The 18,319-nt window shown below is 37.5% G+C and overlaps 2 protein-coding genes across 4 annotated transcripts in view; one reads left to right on the top strand and one right to left on the bottom strand.

Moving 5' to 3' along the window:
• On the bottom strand, nt 1-14,501 carry GEN1 (GEN1 Holliday junction 5' flap endonuclease; the record flags this gene model as incomplete). Its single annotated transcript, XM_084284260.1, has 13 exons — nt 1-1,439; nt 1,572-1,715; nt 2,317-2,378; nt 3,725-3,855; nt 5,645-5,725; nt 5,826-5,862; nt 5,979-6,129; nt 6,930-7,015; nt 7,516-7,589; nt 9,758-9,868; nt 11,403-11,579; nt 12,432-12,618; nt 14,341-14,501. The coding sequence occupies 13 exons, from the start codon at nt 14,499-14,501 to the stop codon at nt 1-3; spliced, it is 2,841 nt and encodes a 946-aa protein (XP_084140386.1).
• Nucleotides 14,502-17,170: 2,669 nt separating this feature from the next.
• SMC6 (structural maintenance of chromosomes 6) overlaps nt 17,171-18,319 on the top strand; it is a 32,515-nt gene continuing 31,366 nt past the window's right edge. The window contains exon 1 of one of the 3 annotated variants that reach the window (XM_084284098.1): nt 17,171-17,289. The gene's annotated coding sequence lies outside the window, so the exon portion shown is untranslated. Of the gene's footprint in view, nt 17,295-17,776; nt 17,884-18,319 lie in introns of those variants that run through there. The other 2 variants (XM_084284099.1, XM_084284097.1) reach the window with 2 other exon arrangements.

Raw genomic sequence — 18,319 nt, 5'->3', positions numbered from 1 at the left:
CTAATTGATTTTGATTCTTCCTTTTAGTCTTTCAGACAGGGGAAGGGGACTGTCTGCCCATGGATAAATCTGAACATCACTTTCAGCTTGCTGCACAGGACTGGAAGTGGTCGGTTGTTCTGGACTTTTGGAACAATCAATTTCCACTACACAGGAAGGTTCTGGACATATTTGCAATGACAAATTATTACCAGATTTCTTAAAGTCGGTCTTTTTCTTCCTCTGTTTAAGTGCTGAGTCGCTGCTTGTTCTTTTGCTACTAACAGTGTTACCCCTTTTCTCTGCAAAAGGTTTTTTAAACTGGCCGGTGTTCAGCTGCCTTTTTTGTTTCTTATAAACTAGATTTTTATTAGTGTTGCCATCATCACTGTCCTCACTAGAGGAACATCTGTTCTGACACACGCTCTTTTTAAAAGAAGTTTTCCAAGCAGTCTGAGTACAAGTTTTTGTAAAGTGATGGCCAGTTACCGTATCTTCTGGCTTTTGAGATGGGGGAAGCATTTCACACACAGTATATAATGGCTCTGTTGTTTGCCCACAGGGGGCTAGAGATGTTATATTGTGGTCTTTTTGCATCATTTCATACAGGCTGTCAGCTTCTTTGCATTGATCTTGACAAATATGTACACCATATTCCCTTGAACAGGTTTCTGATAGCATAGTTTTAGTTTCTTGCACTGGTTTGTTTAATGGGCATGAGGAAGAGAGAGAATCTTTATCAGGATTCAATGCTGCCTTTGTGTGCTTAAATCCTTTGAGAGGCTCTCGCTGCATTACATCTTCTAACAGCAAAGGCTTTGACTGAATAGAAGTCTTCCTAAATATACGCTCACTTAAAGACAACTTCTGAAGTTCTGCCGTACCACCATCTGAAACTAAATCATCTGCACTGTCAGAATGGTCTGTATCAGACTGCAAAGCCCCAGAATATTCTGAGCTGTTTTTCCCTGTTTCATGAGGTAGCGGGTGTGAGCGCTTTATGCATGCAGTCAAGTCAGATGCTGGATCACAGCTATCGCACCCCTGGGCTGGTGAAGCACTGAAGGAAGTTCCTTCCCAATCAATACTGCTCAATTGTAGATCAGCTGTTACAGAGGAAGAAGATGATCTCTCTGAACTTTTAGTAAATTGTGCTGGTAATACAGATGAGTCAGCCAGTGTACCCTGTGAGTGCGAGCAAGGTGATGCAGTCAGAGAAAGCCCAACTGCTGATACTGGCATCTGAAGGCATGTTACACAGGAAGCTGCCGCTATTGCTGGCTCTTTTGATTCAGTGTTACTCTGGTGTATCTCAAATTCAGGTGCAGTTTTTGTATCTGGTGTGTGGTCTTGCACAGTAAGAATTTCACTTGTAGATTTAAAATTCATTTGAGACAGAAGATCAGTAACTTCATCACAGACATTTGATAAATCTTTTTCTTTCGGTTTGTTTTTCCTGTCTGAAAAAAAAAAAAAAAAGAGGTGCAGATCAAACATGATATTGCTCAAGAGTGGGAGAAATATTTGCTGCCTTTGATTCTGGTATTCTGGCAAGAACCGTAAGTTCATAAGATATAAACTTTTGGACTTACTTCTCTGTTTCTTTGCCAGAGCTTCTGACTTTTCCATTTGGTAAACAGCAACAACATCTGGATAAGCAGCCTGAAACAAAGATGCCTCTTCTACTGTGATTACAAACAACTCCACAGGCTCATCTTCTGCATCAATGTAATGTTCTAGAACAATGAATTTATATTGGACATATATATACATGAGTATTTCAAAGGATTGGATAAGAAAGAGAAAGAACAAAAGAATTCAGTATAAGGAAGATATGTAAAAAGGCAAACAGCACAAGGTTTGAGATTTAGCTACACTGTAACTGCTTTCTTTCTGCCAGGTGCCCGGGTCAAGCAGGCACATTAAAAATAGAAGTCTGTCAAGAGGGAAGTTTCTAGCTAGTAAGCTGTCACAGCTTCAGATATATAATGAAACAAGACATGAAACACAGAGTACAGGTCTTATTAACATGTACCACAAAAAGTCCTTGAAAACGAACCCTCTTGCTTTCTTGGTAGGTAGGTAGGATGTTTTTTGTTTGAGTTTGTGTTTAGTTTTGACCTGGTAGTTGTTTTGTTTGATTGCTTTTATTTTTTTAAGTACTGCTTTTGGTTTCAGGGTATCTGAAATGTGATGCACATTTTCTACATCTCTCACAATTTCCAATCTTACCCACACATTGTTTCCTCATAAATGTCAAACTATTTTCCCCTTTCAAGAATGCTTTTGTTCTTTTCCTGTGAATTGTTCAATAACGTACATGGGAACCACACCAACCTGGTTTTTGCCACTCAATTTCAAAACAAGGAATCCCATTTTTAACACGTGTCTTGACTATCCTGTAAGAACAGAGAACATGATTATGTTTCAACAGGAAATGTAAAATTTAAGCTATTTTAAAATATTCGAGTATTCTAATTTAAAATGTTTCTGAGCAAAAATTATCTTTGTAATAGTAAACTTAGCTTTTTTAAAAAAAGTTACTTTTGTATATAAGTTCTCTGTCTAGATTTTGAATACTGACTTTTTTTTTTAGTTGATATTGCTTAGAGAAGCAGAACTAAAAATCAAAAATGCCATTTTGTAAAATACAACCATAATATAAATTTCTACAAACACCAGGTTGGTATCTTCAGCTATGCCATGGAGAAGGCTGGTGCCATAGACAGTAAATTTCTCAGTGAACAGACAGTATCACACATATTTTTTGCAAAAGAGCATGAAGGAATCTAAGACGTGAACTGAACAGAAACTTCATGAGATTTTTTCTAAAAATATCTACATCCCAGTTTTGTAGGAAGAGGCTGGTACTGACAGACTGTGACTCATTAATCCAGAAAAGATACTACCATATTGACACTGACTGTTCTCCTTAAAATTAAGGTCTATGAAGTCTTGAAAGGCATTGAGAAACAGGGAACAACTACTAACCCTTCCTGCAATGTAAGAATTTGGGGAAAAAAATGAATACCAAAAAAGCCTGTCGTTTGATGTTACGTCAAATAATTTCTTTAAGACTAGGAAGTTAAGTTCAGGAACCTTTTGCCAACAGACACTGTAGATTCAGAAAGTTTAAGAAAACTTAAGAAAAGGGCTTAAGAAAAGATTAGATCATTTAAAAGAAAATGCTTTGAGGGCTGATGGCTCTCTAAACCTGGCTCAGAAAACTCCTGAGTAACAGAAACCTGGATGTTGGGAAAATATTCAGAGGGATGTAGTTACTTGTTTATCTTGTTTTTCCTGTGTACCCATTTTTAGTGACAGGATACCTGACCATTTCCATAATCATAAAGGCAGCTGTCCTCAAAGAAAATGTTTAGAGAAAAACAGGTAGCAGAAATGAACCGTAAGTCAGCGAATTCATTAGACACATAACCGAATCTGCAGATGCTCATTTTGATGTTCATGCTCGTATCTTGAATCACTGAAGTGAATAGAAACTAACCATGGCAGACCGTATTAGAACTGAGGGAAACTGCTGTATGTGTTACTTTGCGCAGCAGCAACAGCACAGATATTGGCATATGGATCTAAATTTTTTTAATCAAAAATTTTAATCAAAATAAGCACATAGCTTGAAAAACAGATGGAAGAATACCATTATATGTTTATAAAAATGAAGAAAAACAAGAGAATTTTCCTTAAGCAACAGGAGGTAAACATTAGGTTCAAGAACTCCAGTTACCGTATTGCCTGCAGTTGTTTTGAACTGATGTAGCCAGATTTTCTCTGGTTCATATCATAAAGTGTCAACAGTGCTAACAGTTTCTTACAAGCATAATTCTTTGCCCATTCCATCTTCTCAGAAGCAAATATCTGTCAGTGTAAAACAAAAACACACTTTAAAAACATTTTTACTCTGTTAGATATCAAATTTTGACAGCTGTGTAGTAGGGACACAGGACTGAACATTTAAAGTATTTTGAACATTTTATACGTCCGGGTAATGCTGAGTAATATTTCACTGTCAAGTGAGGGAACAGTTATCCTTATCTGGGTAGATTCTTCTGCTGTCAGTAACAGGTCCAGGGAACAGCTGTGTGGCTGCAACAGCGGGAATAAGACAGTTACTAAACACCTTATCAGACAGAGGACAGCTATGCAAGGAGCTGTGAAAATTACTGATTCTACATGTGAGAGGAAGTTGAATACAGATCTTCATTAAAACCATGATGCTCAACAGTAGTCTATCAAGTTTTATATAACTTAACATACCAATTCAGGAAAATGAAACATTATAAAAGATCTGCCTTCAGCAGTAAAAATACATAATAAAAATCATTCTTAGAAAACAACTCCAACAGCAAGTATATACAAACACCTCTTCCTACCTTCACCCCAGAAGCCTTATTCCTCACTCTCTAGACAAAAGAATATCCTGTAAGCCTTTTGAGCTTTGTGCACTTTGAATTAAAGGGCCTCTAAACTTGGAAATTGGCAGTATTGCGCTAAATATCGGCCTGCTATCTGATTTTGGGAAAACATGCACCATTAAAAATGAAAGCCTCTTCTGTCTGTTACATACAGAAGCTGCTAATCTTGATAATGCCAAGAAAACACTAAAAAGAAAGTTAAAGAAAAAAGTCTGCAATTATGACTTGCTACAAGTCGCATACACACTGTGTCAGTATGAAGATGAAACAGGTATGAGTAAAAACAAGAGCTGTATCTGTTAATACCTTAATGAAAGGTGAGAGGAAAAAAAGGTTAACATCCCTGAAACATTATGCCATATAGCCACATAGTACTTTATACACTACAGACGACGCAACATTCAGCAACTCAATTTAATAACACTGGACAGTGAAAAAATAGAATGGCAAGTGACCCTCCCTCAGGTTCTCTTACTTCTGCTTTTCTACATACATACTTAAAATCAATTAATTTTTTGAAGTTGTCATTTTAGACTTTCAAAATATGTAGTATATTAAAAAGTTGCAGTAAGATTAGGGAGGTGATCGTCCCCCTGTACTCGGCTCTGGTGAGGCCGCACCTCAAGTACTATGTTCAGTTTTGGGCCCCTCGCTACAAGAAGGACATGGAGGTGCTTGAGTGAGTCCAGAGAAGGGCGACAAAGCTGGTGAGGGGCCTGGAGAACAAGTCCTACGAGGAGCGGCTGAGGGAGCTGGGCTTGTTCAGCCTGGAGAATAGGAGGCTCAGGGGCGACCTTATTGCTCTTTACAGATACCTTAAAGGAGGCTGTAGTGAGGTGGGGGTTGGTCTATTCTCCCACGTGCCTGGTGATGGGACGAGGGGGAATGGGCTTAAGTTGAGCCAGTGGAATTTTAGGTTAGATGTTAGGAAGAACTTCTTTACTGAAAGGGTTGTTAGGCATTGGAACAGGCTGCCCAGGGAAGTGGTGGAGTCACCATGCCTGGAAGTCTTTAAAAGACGTTTAGATGTAGAGCTTAGGGATATGGTTTAGTGGGGATTGTTAGCGTTAGGTAGAGGTTGGACTCGATGATCTTGAGGTCTCTTCCAACCTAGAAATTCTGTGATTCTGTAATTCTTATTTCCAGTAAAATCACCGATCAAGATCAAAGTTATCACAGATGCATAAACAATAAAAGCCACATAGAGCTAAACAACCAGTAGTGTTATGTACCTGAAAGGACAATAAATTTGGTCTTTTGCAATCCATTATCTTGATTAATTTATTCTTGTTTACGAGAAATTCTTGGATAACCTTGAGATAAAAACAGAAAAAAGGCAGTTTAAGAGAGGGAAGAAAACTGAAATTTCAATTAATTGAGTAAAAGAAAAATTTCTTTAAATAGGCTTGTTACCTCAGAGAATGGAAAGCCTTCACAACTATTAGCTTTTCTGTGGGTAAAACAAATGTGTTAGGAACTGGGCACAAAGAGGAAAAATGCACAGCTTAAAACCTCACCCTGCACATGAAAACAGGGAAAAGTAGTTTATTTTCAATGCACTCCTACTTTCTGATATTGTCCTCCACTGCATTTGCTTGTTTCACTTGTTCTAACTGATGCCATTCACAAGGGCAGCAGTACTTGGAGTCATTGGGTTTGCAGTATCTTGTGCTTTCGCAGAGTTTACATCCACTGCGCTCATGTTCCTTGTAAGACCCTATAGAAGCAGATATACAAATCACAATGACAAGGCTTCCAATTATACAAAATTAGTAGTAAAAATATAGAATTTGGAATACATACGAATTTGAGAGGAATAGGAGCTATATTCAGTTATAATAGCAGATCCGAGTGCATTAACTATATACTTACAGTAAGAACTGACAAATACATTTTTTCTTTTTTTTTAATCAAGATTAATTAACAAGCAGTTTTGCACCTTATGCTGAAGAATTTAATACCTAAAAAAACCTAAGTAGTCTGTGACACCTTCACAAACATACTAAGCAATGGATATTTGAAACAAGCTTTTTCTTCTCCAAGTGATAGCTTTGAATGAGTACACCAATCAAATGTGCTACCAAAATGAGGTTCCCTAAGACTAACTTCTTAAGAAAGGGCTAAAAACTCAGCAATACTAATGGATTCAGCCCTCCTTACGCAAGACCAACTCAGACAGGGAAAAAAAAAAAGCTGCTTGTCATGTAGCACATTTTCTTCACTGACATTGTTAAAAAGGCAAGTACCTGGGATCACACAAGGACATCCTGTTAATATTCCATCTGCTATCAACTGGTTTCACATTTGGAAAAGGTAACCCCAGCCTCAAAAAAGCACTTACACAGATACACACAGTTGAAAATCTGAATACAGCCCAGAAGCTGAATGACAAGAAAAGTAGTTTTTAATCTTTTCTTTTTTTGACAAAAATCCAACCAACAAACAACCCCCCATGCCCAGAATAAAAAACAACAAATGATTAAGCTAAAAATAAAATTCAATGCTTTTTACACTGACCTGGATGATGACACTCAGAACAGTGAATTACCCTTTTAACAACCACAGTTGGATCATCATACTGAAATTCTTTCCATTGCTCAAATCTAGAAGGATGATATTGAAATCATTACAAAATACTGTAAAGGCTTTCATACTTCAAACAAAACACTAAAAAGAACAATCTTTATACTTCTCAGGCATTTGCTTAAAAAGCAGTTTTCTAACTTATGAAATAGACTTTTTTTTTTGTGAGCACATAGTTATTGGATTTCTAGTGTTGACATATACATTAAAACCAAGAAAGCATTTAGTATCCCCTGTCCTGATCCACAACCCAATTAAAAAAGAATAGAAAAAATTAGCAAGTCTGTCATCAGTCCTTGTGACTTGCATTCCTAAAACATCAACATACACCTGCTAACTCAAAAGCTAGGAGTCAGCTTGTGTTTTAAAAAAATGAAGAAGCTTGCTTAGCAAATATGAAGTAAGGAATGTAGTAACCTGTCCCTCAAAAAAAAAGAGGGAAATATTATTATCATCATCTTGGAGATGAAGCCCATACCAACAAGTATTAGAATAAAATCAAGGTAAGTTTTCAATTTACCTTTGCAGTAAGTTTTGACCTCTCAAAGTCTCAATTAACTTTAAAGCTTGTTCTTTTCCAACTCCTGGAACGCCCTATAGAGACAGAAATATTAAACATCATTTAATGACATACAAAGGATACAGATTTTTATAAATTGCCTTCACAATCTTATTAACAGAAATGATAAAACATTAACAGACATTGAGCTACACTGACAAAAATAATTTTTGACATAGTTATGTAGTCAGAGGTGACAGATTATACCTGTACTACCAGACACCCAGTAGCAAAGATAAAATCATCCATTTTCCACTACTTACTTTCTATACATTGTTTTTGGTTTTCTTTTTTTTTTGTACACCATCTGCAACAGAACTACAATATGAAATACTTGAAACATTCTTGACAGCTAACTGCCAGAGAGATTAAACTTTTCAGAACTTTTGGAAAGACAAACCAAAGAATGAATCTGTCTTGGATTTTAAACTCAAAAGACTGGAATCTCAGATGAAAAATGTCTACCAAAAAGTTTTCACTTACAGGAGAGTGGCTTTATGACAAAGAAACTGCTTTAACCTTAAATACTTATGTTCCAAGAGATGACTTAAAAAATATTGCAAGAGCATTTTTCTGAAAAAAAAATTAAAAACCCAAACCTGAAAGAAGCCCTCCTTTCCTCTTCAACAATCACTTGCTCGATTTTGCTATTACATCTTGCATTGATTTTGCTGTTATTGTATCTGTAGTATGCATGTCCTTTACAAGACTAGCCCTATAAGTAATACATGGGAACAGCAAATATTTTTAGAAGCTAGCTCATGGGCTGAAATCTAGGACTTTACTGTAAACCCTAGATATACTGAAGAGTGACAGACAATGGATTCAAAATAACCTGAATGATTTAAATCAAGAATCAGTACCACTTAATATAAACAGTATGTGTGTCCTTTCTACAGCACTACTACAAATAAACTAGTAGCTTGTTTTTATTCAAATATAACAACTGAATATATACAACTGTATGAAATAAACATCTTTTCAAAACCAATTAGAAGTTGTCATTGGTTGTGCAGCCACTCAGGCAGACAGGTATTCGCCTTCTGCAAGGAAAGCATCACATATATGCAATCAACAAAGCAAGTGCAATTGTAGAGTGGTCTTCCCATTTATCTTTTCTGCCAGTCATCACACCCACAATGCACTCCTGTAGTTCAGCTTTCCCTGGAAGTTTCTATCTTTCTTTGCTTTGCCAGGTTTCAGCAACTCAAAAGACCTATCACATATTGCTGATTGTGTGACTCCAGAAGACATATGCAAGAACCTGGCATTCCAGGAGCTCCTACCTGCACTACAGTAAGTACCGATTAGCCACTACTTTCTGCCTCCCTCTCAGACTTGTCTTTAATAAAAGAAAAAAAAAGGTTAGATCGATGTGCTCTGTCATTCAGCATACTGTCTGTTGTTTAAAAGGACAGTTTTATCAAATTGATATACTATGATTTAAGAGTAACTAGACATCCACTGCAATTCTGAATGGGAGCAACCATTGCCTGTGGTCACAGAACGATGAACTATATAGAAATCAAGTTTCATACCACTTAATTTCCATTTCAAATAGCCATTCCAACACCTTCTGGTGAAAGTCTCAACAAAAATAAAATTCAAAAGCTTTCAAGAAAAAAGTAACTAGCGAGATCACTCTCACTTCATTCATTACCTCAAATTGACAAAGTAGCTGTCAACTATTTGAAAATCATGTAAAGTTCCCTTAACTAAAGTTCTATCAAATACGTCCAAGCTCCATCCAGAACTGGTGCTACTAATAACTACAATTCAAAACCATCACTACTAACTATTCCAAACAGAATAAACAGAAATGTTTTTTCTTCATTTTCCTCAGCTACTCTACTGAGGATGTACTTTACATCCTAATGGGTACAAAGTATCCTGGCAATCACTCACTTTTCATGTTTGCTAAGTTTCAACATTGTTGATACTTTCATATAATGGAGGTGAAGACTACAGTCTGAAATAATACATAAAATAGATTTAGAAAGATTAACGTTTATTAAATAATTTGATTATCTTTAAGCCATCAAAAAAAACATATGTACATGTATAGTTACTAAGCATCTTCAACTGAATCTCAGTAATCATGCATTGCACAAAGTTTTGTCAGCATGCACAAGTCTCCCTTGATATACTGTCTTGAAAAACAATAAACTGTAAGTACCTAATAAAAAATAATTATATTGCTTACCTTTGGAAGGTAATCACAACCCAGAAGAACAGCTAGCCCAATCAAAGACTCTCTGTCACAACCAAGCTTCTCCTTGATAGAGGACATCGTGTAACAGTCAAGATACGGTTCCTGCAAGAAGAATTTATTTTATGTTTTATTTCTACAACATCAAGGAAGGAACAGCCTTAATCACATTCACTTTGTTTAGCCACCACTATTCACCCATGTCTTCAGGCAACAGGCCTTTCCTATAACACACAGAAGAGTCCAACAGCAAAAAAAAATAAATATAAAGCCGCAATTAAAATTACAATATCATGCATGGGCACCAGATTAATAACTATAGTTCTGGAGTTTCAGGTTGTAAGTGTGGGCATCAACTGTTCAAAGAAACTGAAATAAGAGTTGTTTTCTCTATTGCTCGCTATCTGTAGAAGTAGTAAAACTAACTTTATTGAGTACTAATGGCTGTATATCTTAGGAACTGCAGTTTTTAAGTCCATATAAACCTTATAACGCGCTACTTGAATTTAAAAAAAAAAAAAAAAAAAAAAGAACAAAGGAAGTCAAACTGTAACCTAACATTATACCTGTGAGCTAAAGGAACACATGAAGCCTTAAGGACAGGACTCAAACACAACAATATTAAATAATGATTAACATGAAGAAAAAGATAGGAAGCCCCTACAAAACAAACAGAACCCTGTTATCTGAAACAGATGCCCCAAATGGACACCCCCACACAGAGTTACTTTTTATATCAATAGGCAGATATGTAGTACCTTAAGATATGTAATAAAATACCCTTGAAAGATCAAGTCCACCTTCATTTTTGGTAATGAATAAGGAAGTTGAATGAAAGAAGATTTAGACCGTCTTGACCCCAAATACAGTGCCATCAAAGCAAATCATTTTCCATCAACTTTTTCTTCCCTAGTCATTCACTAGTCATTCCTAGTGCTTTTTTTGGTTCTATTTTTTTTTTCCTATTATTTAAGTACCTTATTGACAAGTCTTTAAGATAAAGATTTAAAATTCCAACCCCAACATCATTTTTCCTTTTTATTTTTCGGTTACAGAAAACTGCACTCTGAACAAGACCAGGATCATAAACTGATTAATAGATTTTTTTTCTCTTTTTTTTTTTTTGATGGAAAGGTCACAACAACTGATTGTTACACAGATAAATAATCCCTGTCCTATTCATATTTGAGACTAGCAGTATTAAATGTAAATATATTTGTAATGAATAAAATAAACATGTAAGATGTAAATGTGTGAACCAACCAAAAGGCTAACCATTCCCACGTGCCCTAATTGCAAGTTTACTGGAATCAGCTATTTCAAATAAATTCTTTACTGTTGAGGAAGGAAATATAATATTGCTACTTAGCTTTATTAGACATCACAGGACAGCATTAACACAGATGACAGTACTGCAAGTGTTCTTCAATCCAATTGTTTTGCTCTCAAATCCTGGTAGACAGGCAGTGAATACAACAAAGCATTCCTGTCTTAAAGGACTATATTAAATAACCTCAACTACCAGATGACAAGCGTGGTGTCCAAGTAATTGTTTCAAGGCCCTCCTGTTAATTTCTACTTTGAGAAAAACTCTAAAAAGCAAGCAAAATCTCCTTCTGGCCTTAATGAGGTACATTACCTTAGCATTCATGGCAAAGTTCCTATAAACTGTTTGAGCTCCGTATAAGAAGACATCTCCATCGTTGGTAATGCACCCATCAACGTGGCCTTTTGCATTTAGGTAAGCACACATTGCCTCTGCTTCCCCTGCTGCTTGAACCCAAGGGACACCTAAACACTCCAACAGTTCCAGACACTGAAAGAATCCAAAAGAAAAAAGAGATTGAATGCTAAATTAAATCCAGTTATTAGCATGAATTTTCTCAGGGAAGCATGTATGTCCACTCTGAAAACTGCTACTGTTGCAATGACCATAAAACACTATATCAATACAAAAACTGTAACAGTAAGCTACTCTTCCTATAAAGCAGTCAAAAAAGTAACTAAGTAACTAAAGTAACTAAAAAAACTAAGAACAATGCATTAAATACAGAATGAACACCTTCACAGAAATCTGTATGCTTTAAATGTATTTTTAGGATGTTTTCATCCTAAGAGCAAAATAAGAGTTTATCGTCACAAAGCGACATGGTTTGCTTAGTACTCAGTAGTAATACTGGGCTAGCACAGCCATCTTTCAAACTGTCAGACTCCTCAAAAACATAAAGCATGACAGTACAGTATTGTTGGCCTAAGACTATAACAGTTTAAGACATACTTAAATATACTAATATATACTTCCTACAAATTTTAGAACAAAAAAATTGTTTTAGAATTTAAGAATAAAACATGAATTGATACATTCAATCTACCAAAGCCATGAGAACACAGCTGGAATTTCTGTAATAAGCACTTTATTATGACAGCAGCTCACTGTAGCATAACACAAAGAACATATCAAAAAAGAAAATTATTCTGACATTCCCCCCCTACTATAATAAATTAACAGATGCTGTAACGCCCAATTACAAAAGGGTTTGTTCGCTCTAACTCGTAATATTGCTGACATTTGTTGCATAGAAAACTATTGAGTTCTTGTCTTTGAATTATTTAAGGTTTCTTTCTATCAAATTAAAAAAATACTGAAACATACCCCTTGATTACTCACCTCTTGTAATATGGATTTAAAATGAGATCTCCCTGTTCTTGCAGCCCCACACTTCTTGGAAGATCCATAGCGCATCTCATTCCTCTTACTCATGGTGTTTGCTTTCAACTTGGGGGCCTCTCCTTCCATGACAAACACTAGTTTAATTCCCATTGATGTTAAGAAAGAGAACCGAAAAAATAGGTTTCTGCAATAAAGTAATGTGTTCCGTAAGTAGAATTAGGGAAGCCTGATTACTTCAGATGTTTTTGTTATGTCCCTTAGTCTGCCCCAGGAACAACCTTAGCTTCCTCTCCATCTTCTATGACTCCCTTACCCCAAAGCTAACAGATTTTATCTATTTCCTTGATGTCGTTTTACTAGCAACTTGTAACAGCATTACAAAACATCTGAAAAAATATCACCTAAGGACAAGAAAGATTTTTTTTTAAGGAACAAAAACAAACAAGTTTAGAAGGCTAAATAAAATATATTCAAAGTCCAAAGTCTGCTTTCAAACACATCCGTATTGATTGTTTTGTTTTAAGCCTGAAAATTTACTTCAGATACGCAGGCATATCTGAAGTAAATGAATACTTTAATATTAGATACATAGATACCATTACCATGCCAATTTATTTAATGTGCAAATCTGCACCATTGATGGGAAGAATTTTAGTTTTAAAAGCAATACTAACCACTTGGTCTAAACAGTAATAATCAGAGTACTCAGACAGCATATGCTTCTTCCAGTAATTCCTGGATGAATCTTCCAAAGAAAGTGACCAAACATTTATCTCTCTTCGATTTACAAGGAAAGACCACTCTTCTAGATTTAATTTTGTATATTTGTTATTGGTAAAAGAGTGTAAGTTGATCTCTTGAGGCTATTTCTATTTTCAGAAGTTAAAGGAAAAAGAAATCAATTGATTACAATAAAAGTTTCTGTAGAATACTTAGCAAAATAATTTGATCTCCAACTGCATGAAATCTTTTTTTCCCCTGGTAGAAATCTGTCCATTCCTTTGTCTTACTTTGGAAAGACTACACAAGAGATCTGGACTGATGATTCCATTTCACTTTCTCATAGAGAAAAATTCATGTTAAGCTTCAACTTTTACCCAGTTATCAATCTGGGGTCCTAAGTATAATATTTTAAGAAAAGATTTTCAGAAGATGCTAATATTTCACATTAACAGAGTTCAACAGAAGCCACAGAAACATCTAACAACTAGTAACTCAATAATTTTGAGCTAACCAGCTAACTGGTCATTTAAAAACTATATATATGATTTCATTTTTATCACCATCATTTGCAGAAAGCTTTGAAGTTATAGCTACTTATATGTGCTACTTTAAACATACACACATTCCTGAATGCTGCTCATAAGCCTGAAGATCGATTCGGACCTCCTACTTAAATAAATATGTTTAACTAAAATTTCAATTCATACGCCACATCAGGCTAAAGCATGCCTGACTCCCGTTATGTTCTGAATCTACCAGCCTCCAAACTGCTGTCATAAACAGGCTTAAAAGTCCACAGTACCTTCTAACACACATACTCAGAAATATATGGGAATTAGCATGTTGATTTGTGCTTGCCACTTGATAATCTTCATATCGCACAGTGCTATACCACAGCACAGTTCTGCTTATACCCATCTCAATCTTACCTACTGTTAAGGCCTCAATAAAAGATATGCTGAGCCTAAGAAATTCTTCTGTTTGCACCCAAGCACTAAGTTGAGTTCAACCAGTATGACCATGCTTTCATTTCAAACCCTTTATGAACATAGCACAAGTGATAACAGAAAACAAACACAGTCATATAAGTTTTGGAGGTAAGTTGTCTTAAGTTTAGAAGTACCAAAACTAAATTATATAGCTCCAAACCTTTGGGCTACAATAATTTCTATGGATACCATACCTCAAATGTGGCTTGGTAACTACTCCAATCATCTTTTTAACAGTCTGTGCTTCACAAACCCACAAACTTAAATCAACAGCAAGTGTTTTTCCTTTAAGACTGCTCAAGCTGACAGGTTGTCTCACAGGCTCAAGGATTTGCCACAGATTAGTCACTCCCATTGTTCCACCTTCTTTGTTGTCAGTGTGAACGTTTTAGCTGTAAAGACTAAACAAAATAAAATATTTTTAGAACATAATATGAAATGACATATTATGAACATTAAGTTCAGAAAATAAATAACCAGGCATTATCGGTTTTGCTTTTATAAGTCAAGAGCATTTGCGATCATGTATTCCAAATATGCAGTGACTCCATTTCACAGGTGGCTTATCACTAAATACCTTCTTTGGATTGTACATTTTAATTGCTAATAGGCTGAAAATAAATAAAAATCAGCTGAAAAAACATAACATGCTTCCAAGTCTCATATGTCCCTTACACAGCTAGAAACCAAGACTTATTTAAAAAGAAAAAAAATCCGCACCCCATAAGACCATTATTTTCCAATTTGAGGCTGTAGGATTCACTTTAAAAAGATCATATTATAGTAACTTACATATAACAGTAGATTGAGGAATATTTACAATGACAAAAATCAAACTCTCCTTGCTAGTCCAAGATCATATTACAAGGGGTAACGGCCAAGGTTGTGGCTTAGGAAGTTAAACATCAGGAAACAACAACAGTGGGTACTTCAGCACTGGTTGCCCACAGAGGCTGCAGAATCTTCCTTCTCCATTTCCAACATTTGGACAGCACACAGTCTTAGTGGCTTAATCTAATATTGGTTGAACTTCCCTCTCTGCAAGCGAAAATGACCTCCAGAATTCCCTTTCAACAAATATTTCAGTAATTCTAAAAGCATGATTCCAGAAATGTGTGAATGTGCCTATTCTTACTATTTTTAATTGCAGTATTGTGTGACTGGCACTAAGATACTTACAATGAATGCTAGCTAATAACATACACCCATTAGGAAGAATATTTCTTTATCTCTTCTTTACTTAAGCAGCTCTGTTCTCACACTACCTATACCTGGATTTCCTTTACTTCACAGTCCTTTTATTGTTCTGGTTTTCATACCTTGCCACTTTTATATAAACAACTCTTAACATATACGTTGTGTTTCCCTCACAACACCCGTCTATACCTACATTGCCTTACCATACAAAGTTTGCCTCATGCTTATTTCCTTTTCTGTCATTTCCTCCAATATTAGAAGATAAAAAATAAAATCTGGAATGTTTTGTACTTCTTGTATCCTGATTTTGAAACTACTACACGCTCAAATAACACACACCGCCTTCCTTTGAAGTCATGACTAGGTGAACTCTGAGATCCGCTTAGGACACGAGTAGTTATGCCATCGTGTGGCTTCTTGTGAACACGGCCACATTAAGTTTATGCATCTTTCACATTCAACACCTTCAGAGTCTGAACAGCAAGTCTGTCTTTGTACGGTGCTTTTTTTGTACTTTAGAACTGTTTTAAAGCAAGGTTGCTATTCAATAATGTACTGTTTCTGCTGCAGGTATTCCAGGTTGTTTTTAAATCACATTATCAAGGAAAGATCTGCTTTCAACAGATATCATGTTTCTGTAATCCACTTCTTCAGTCACACAACCTGGTTTTAGTTTTATGCTCTCAGAACACTATGTAGTAACGTAGAGGGATTTTGTTGTTGTTATGGCTCAAGCACATGAAATGTGTTAAAATTATAAATAAAGCATGTAAATACGTGGCATAATTTAGGGTATGTTGCATGGTACCTAATTAACAGGGAAGACAAGCATACTATAAATACTTAATGTTTCATGAGATTAACAGTTATATAAACAAACAAAAAAACGTAGTTTTAAAAATCTGAAACTAAAACCAAAACAAAGAAAACAACCAAATAACTTTTTTCCCATTTTGTTTCCCAACAAAATCCTGTCCTGTCCTCAGTAACATTTCCTTACCTACATTCAAAATATATTTCGGTTTGAGTTATGAAAATCTGTAAGACCTACCATACATCCAGTTTCTACTTTCTGAGGGTATTCTGTAAAATATTTACGTCTGGATCCTGCATAAAGACAGACCTACTACTCCTAATAGGAGTGATCTGCCTATTCAGATTTTGAAGTTCATTCATCGCAGGTTTCTAGTCTTCCTAGAAAAGAGAAACTTCTGAAGGAGGGAGGTCAAGCCTCCTTCTTTCCCGATATACTTCTAAATCACTGGAGATAAACTTCCTAAGGCTTTTCCCCCAAGAAGTCGCATGAAAGCAGAGCACCGAGACGCACATGCGCCTTCTGTTCAAACATAAAATTCCCGCCTTGGTACGAACTCGGGATCCTGAAGTAGCGCCTGAAAGAAGAGGGGAATTCCCTGACTGCCTGCTTACAACGAGAAGACCTCTCCAGAAGCCTCCCTGCCCGATAACAAGATGCACAAAATGACTGCACGCCTACAAACCTAAAGCCCTAGCCCCACACTGGCCGCAGGGGACCCAACGCCCCTTCCCACCCGAGCCCCCACAGAGGCTCAGGCTTTTCCTCAGCCGCCTGCCACGCGGCAGAGCAAAGCGCAACCAAACTCTAATGAGGAATTAAAACAAATTTACCTCCCCAGCTCAGACCTCCAGGGCCCCCCAAGCACCACCCGCTCTCCCTCACGCTGCTCCTCAGCCCTAACAGCCGCCCCCGCCCCGAGGGCAGCTCCGCCCTCGAGAAAATGGCGGGCGCTGGGAAACGGCCCCCTCAGGGAGGCGGTCGGGAGAGTGCGCAGGCGCCGCGCCCGTGGCGGCTCTTCCGTCGCAGCCAGCTGGCCGCCTCCCGCCGTGACGGGCTCGGAATCTCCGCGGGGGTGCGGCTTTCAGCCGGTTGTAACGACCCCACCGCTCGGCGGTGGGATCGAGGAGAGGTAGGGTGAGGAACGGGTCGTCTTTATGGGGCTGGGTGAGGGGTCCCGGTGGCGGCAGTGCTGTGCTGTCAGCAGAGTAAGGCCGGGCCCTTGCTGAGCCTGCTCGGGGTGAGTGCCCAGGGGTGTTGTTTTTATTCATGTGCCCAAGGGTGGGTTTTTTGGTTTCTGACTTGTCCCTGTGGCGGTCGAGCTGGGTGAAATTTTCCCCTGGTGCCTGCCTGCTGCTCAGGGGTTTGCCTGCATGCTCAGTGCAGGGGTTTGCCTGCATGCTCAGTGCATGGGGTTTGCCCCGAGGCATCCGGCATTATAAAGGCAGGGGGAAAGGGAGATACTGACCAGGGAGCACCTTCCTCCTCCTTTTTCTACTCTTCCTCATCCTTCCCCTCGTCTTTTTGCTTCTCCTCCTTCTCTTCCCAGCTATGGCAGAAACGAAACTAATGTGAGGTTTCTCTCGTCCGGTGCATCTACCGACATAAGCTTTGCAACAGGGAGGTGATTGCATCCTTTCAGGTCGTCCAGGGCAACTTTTGGGACAAACAAGGAGTAACTGTGGTGTGGGAGCTGAGAGCAGAGGGATTTTGTTCCTCCCCATAGGTGAGGTAGAGCTGCCATTGCTTGCTGCTTCTCCGGCAGGTGCTTGCTAAGTGTCTGTGTGGGGTGGTACAGGCTTTGTGTGCCTGATAACATGAGCAGCTGGCTCACCAGAGGGCTGTGTTGAGAGATCTTTTAGTACAAAAAAAAAAAAGGCTTTTTTGGCTGGGTATGTTTCTTTCCTTTATTGTTAGTATCTACCAGAATTAATATGTAGTTCATTTATCAATACCAGCTGTGACCAGCTAGGCAGGGAGAAAGGAAGAAAAATTTAGAACTGCATTGCAATGGAAACTGGAAATAGGATGCCCTGGGTTTGCCCTGGCAATGCCCTGGGCAATGCATATTGCCTCCGGTGCATGCAGCCTGTCTTCCTATACTTTGATGTTAGTGGTGTAAATAGTTTTCTATTATAGCATGTAATAGTCCTAAAATACTT

This window comes from Netta rufina (assembly GCF_964035555.1).
Source record: "Netta rufina genome assembly, chromosome: 3".
NCBI classification, from domain to species: Eukaryota; Metazoa; Chordata; class Aves; order Anseriformes; family Anatidae; genus Netta; species Netta rufina.
Note: the sequence above shows the minus strand (reverse complement) of the source record. Positions and strands in the feature narration are given on the sequence as shown.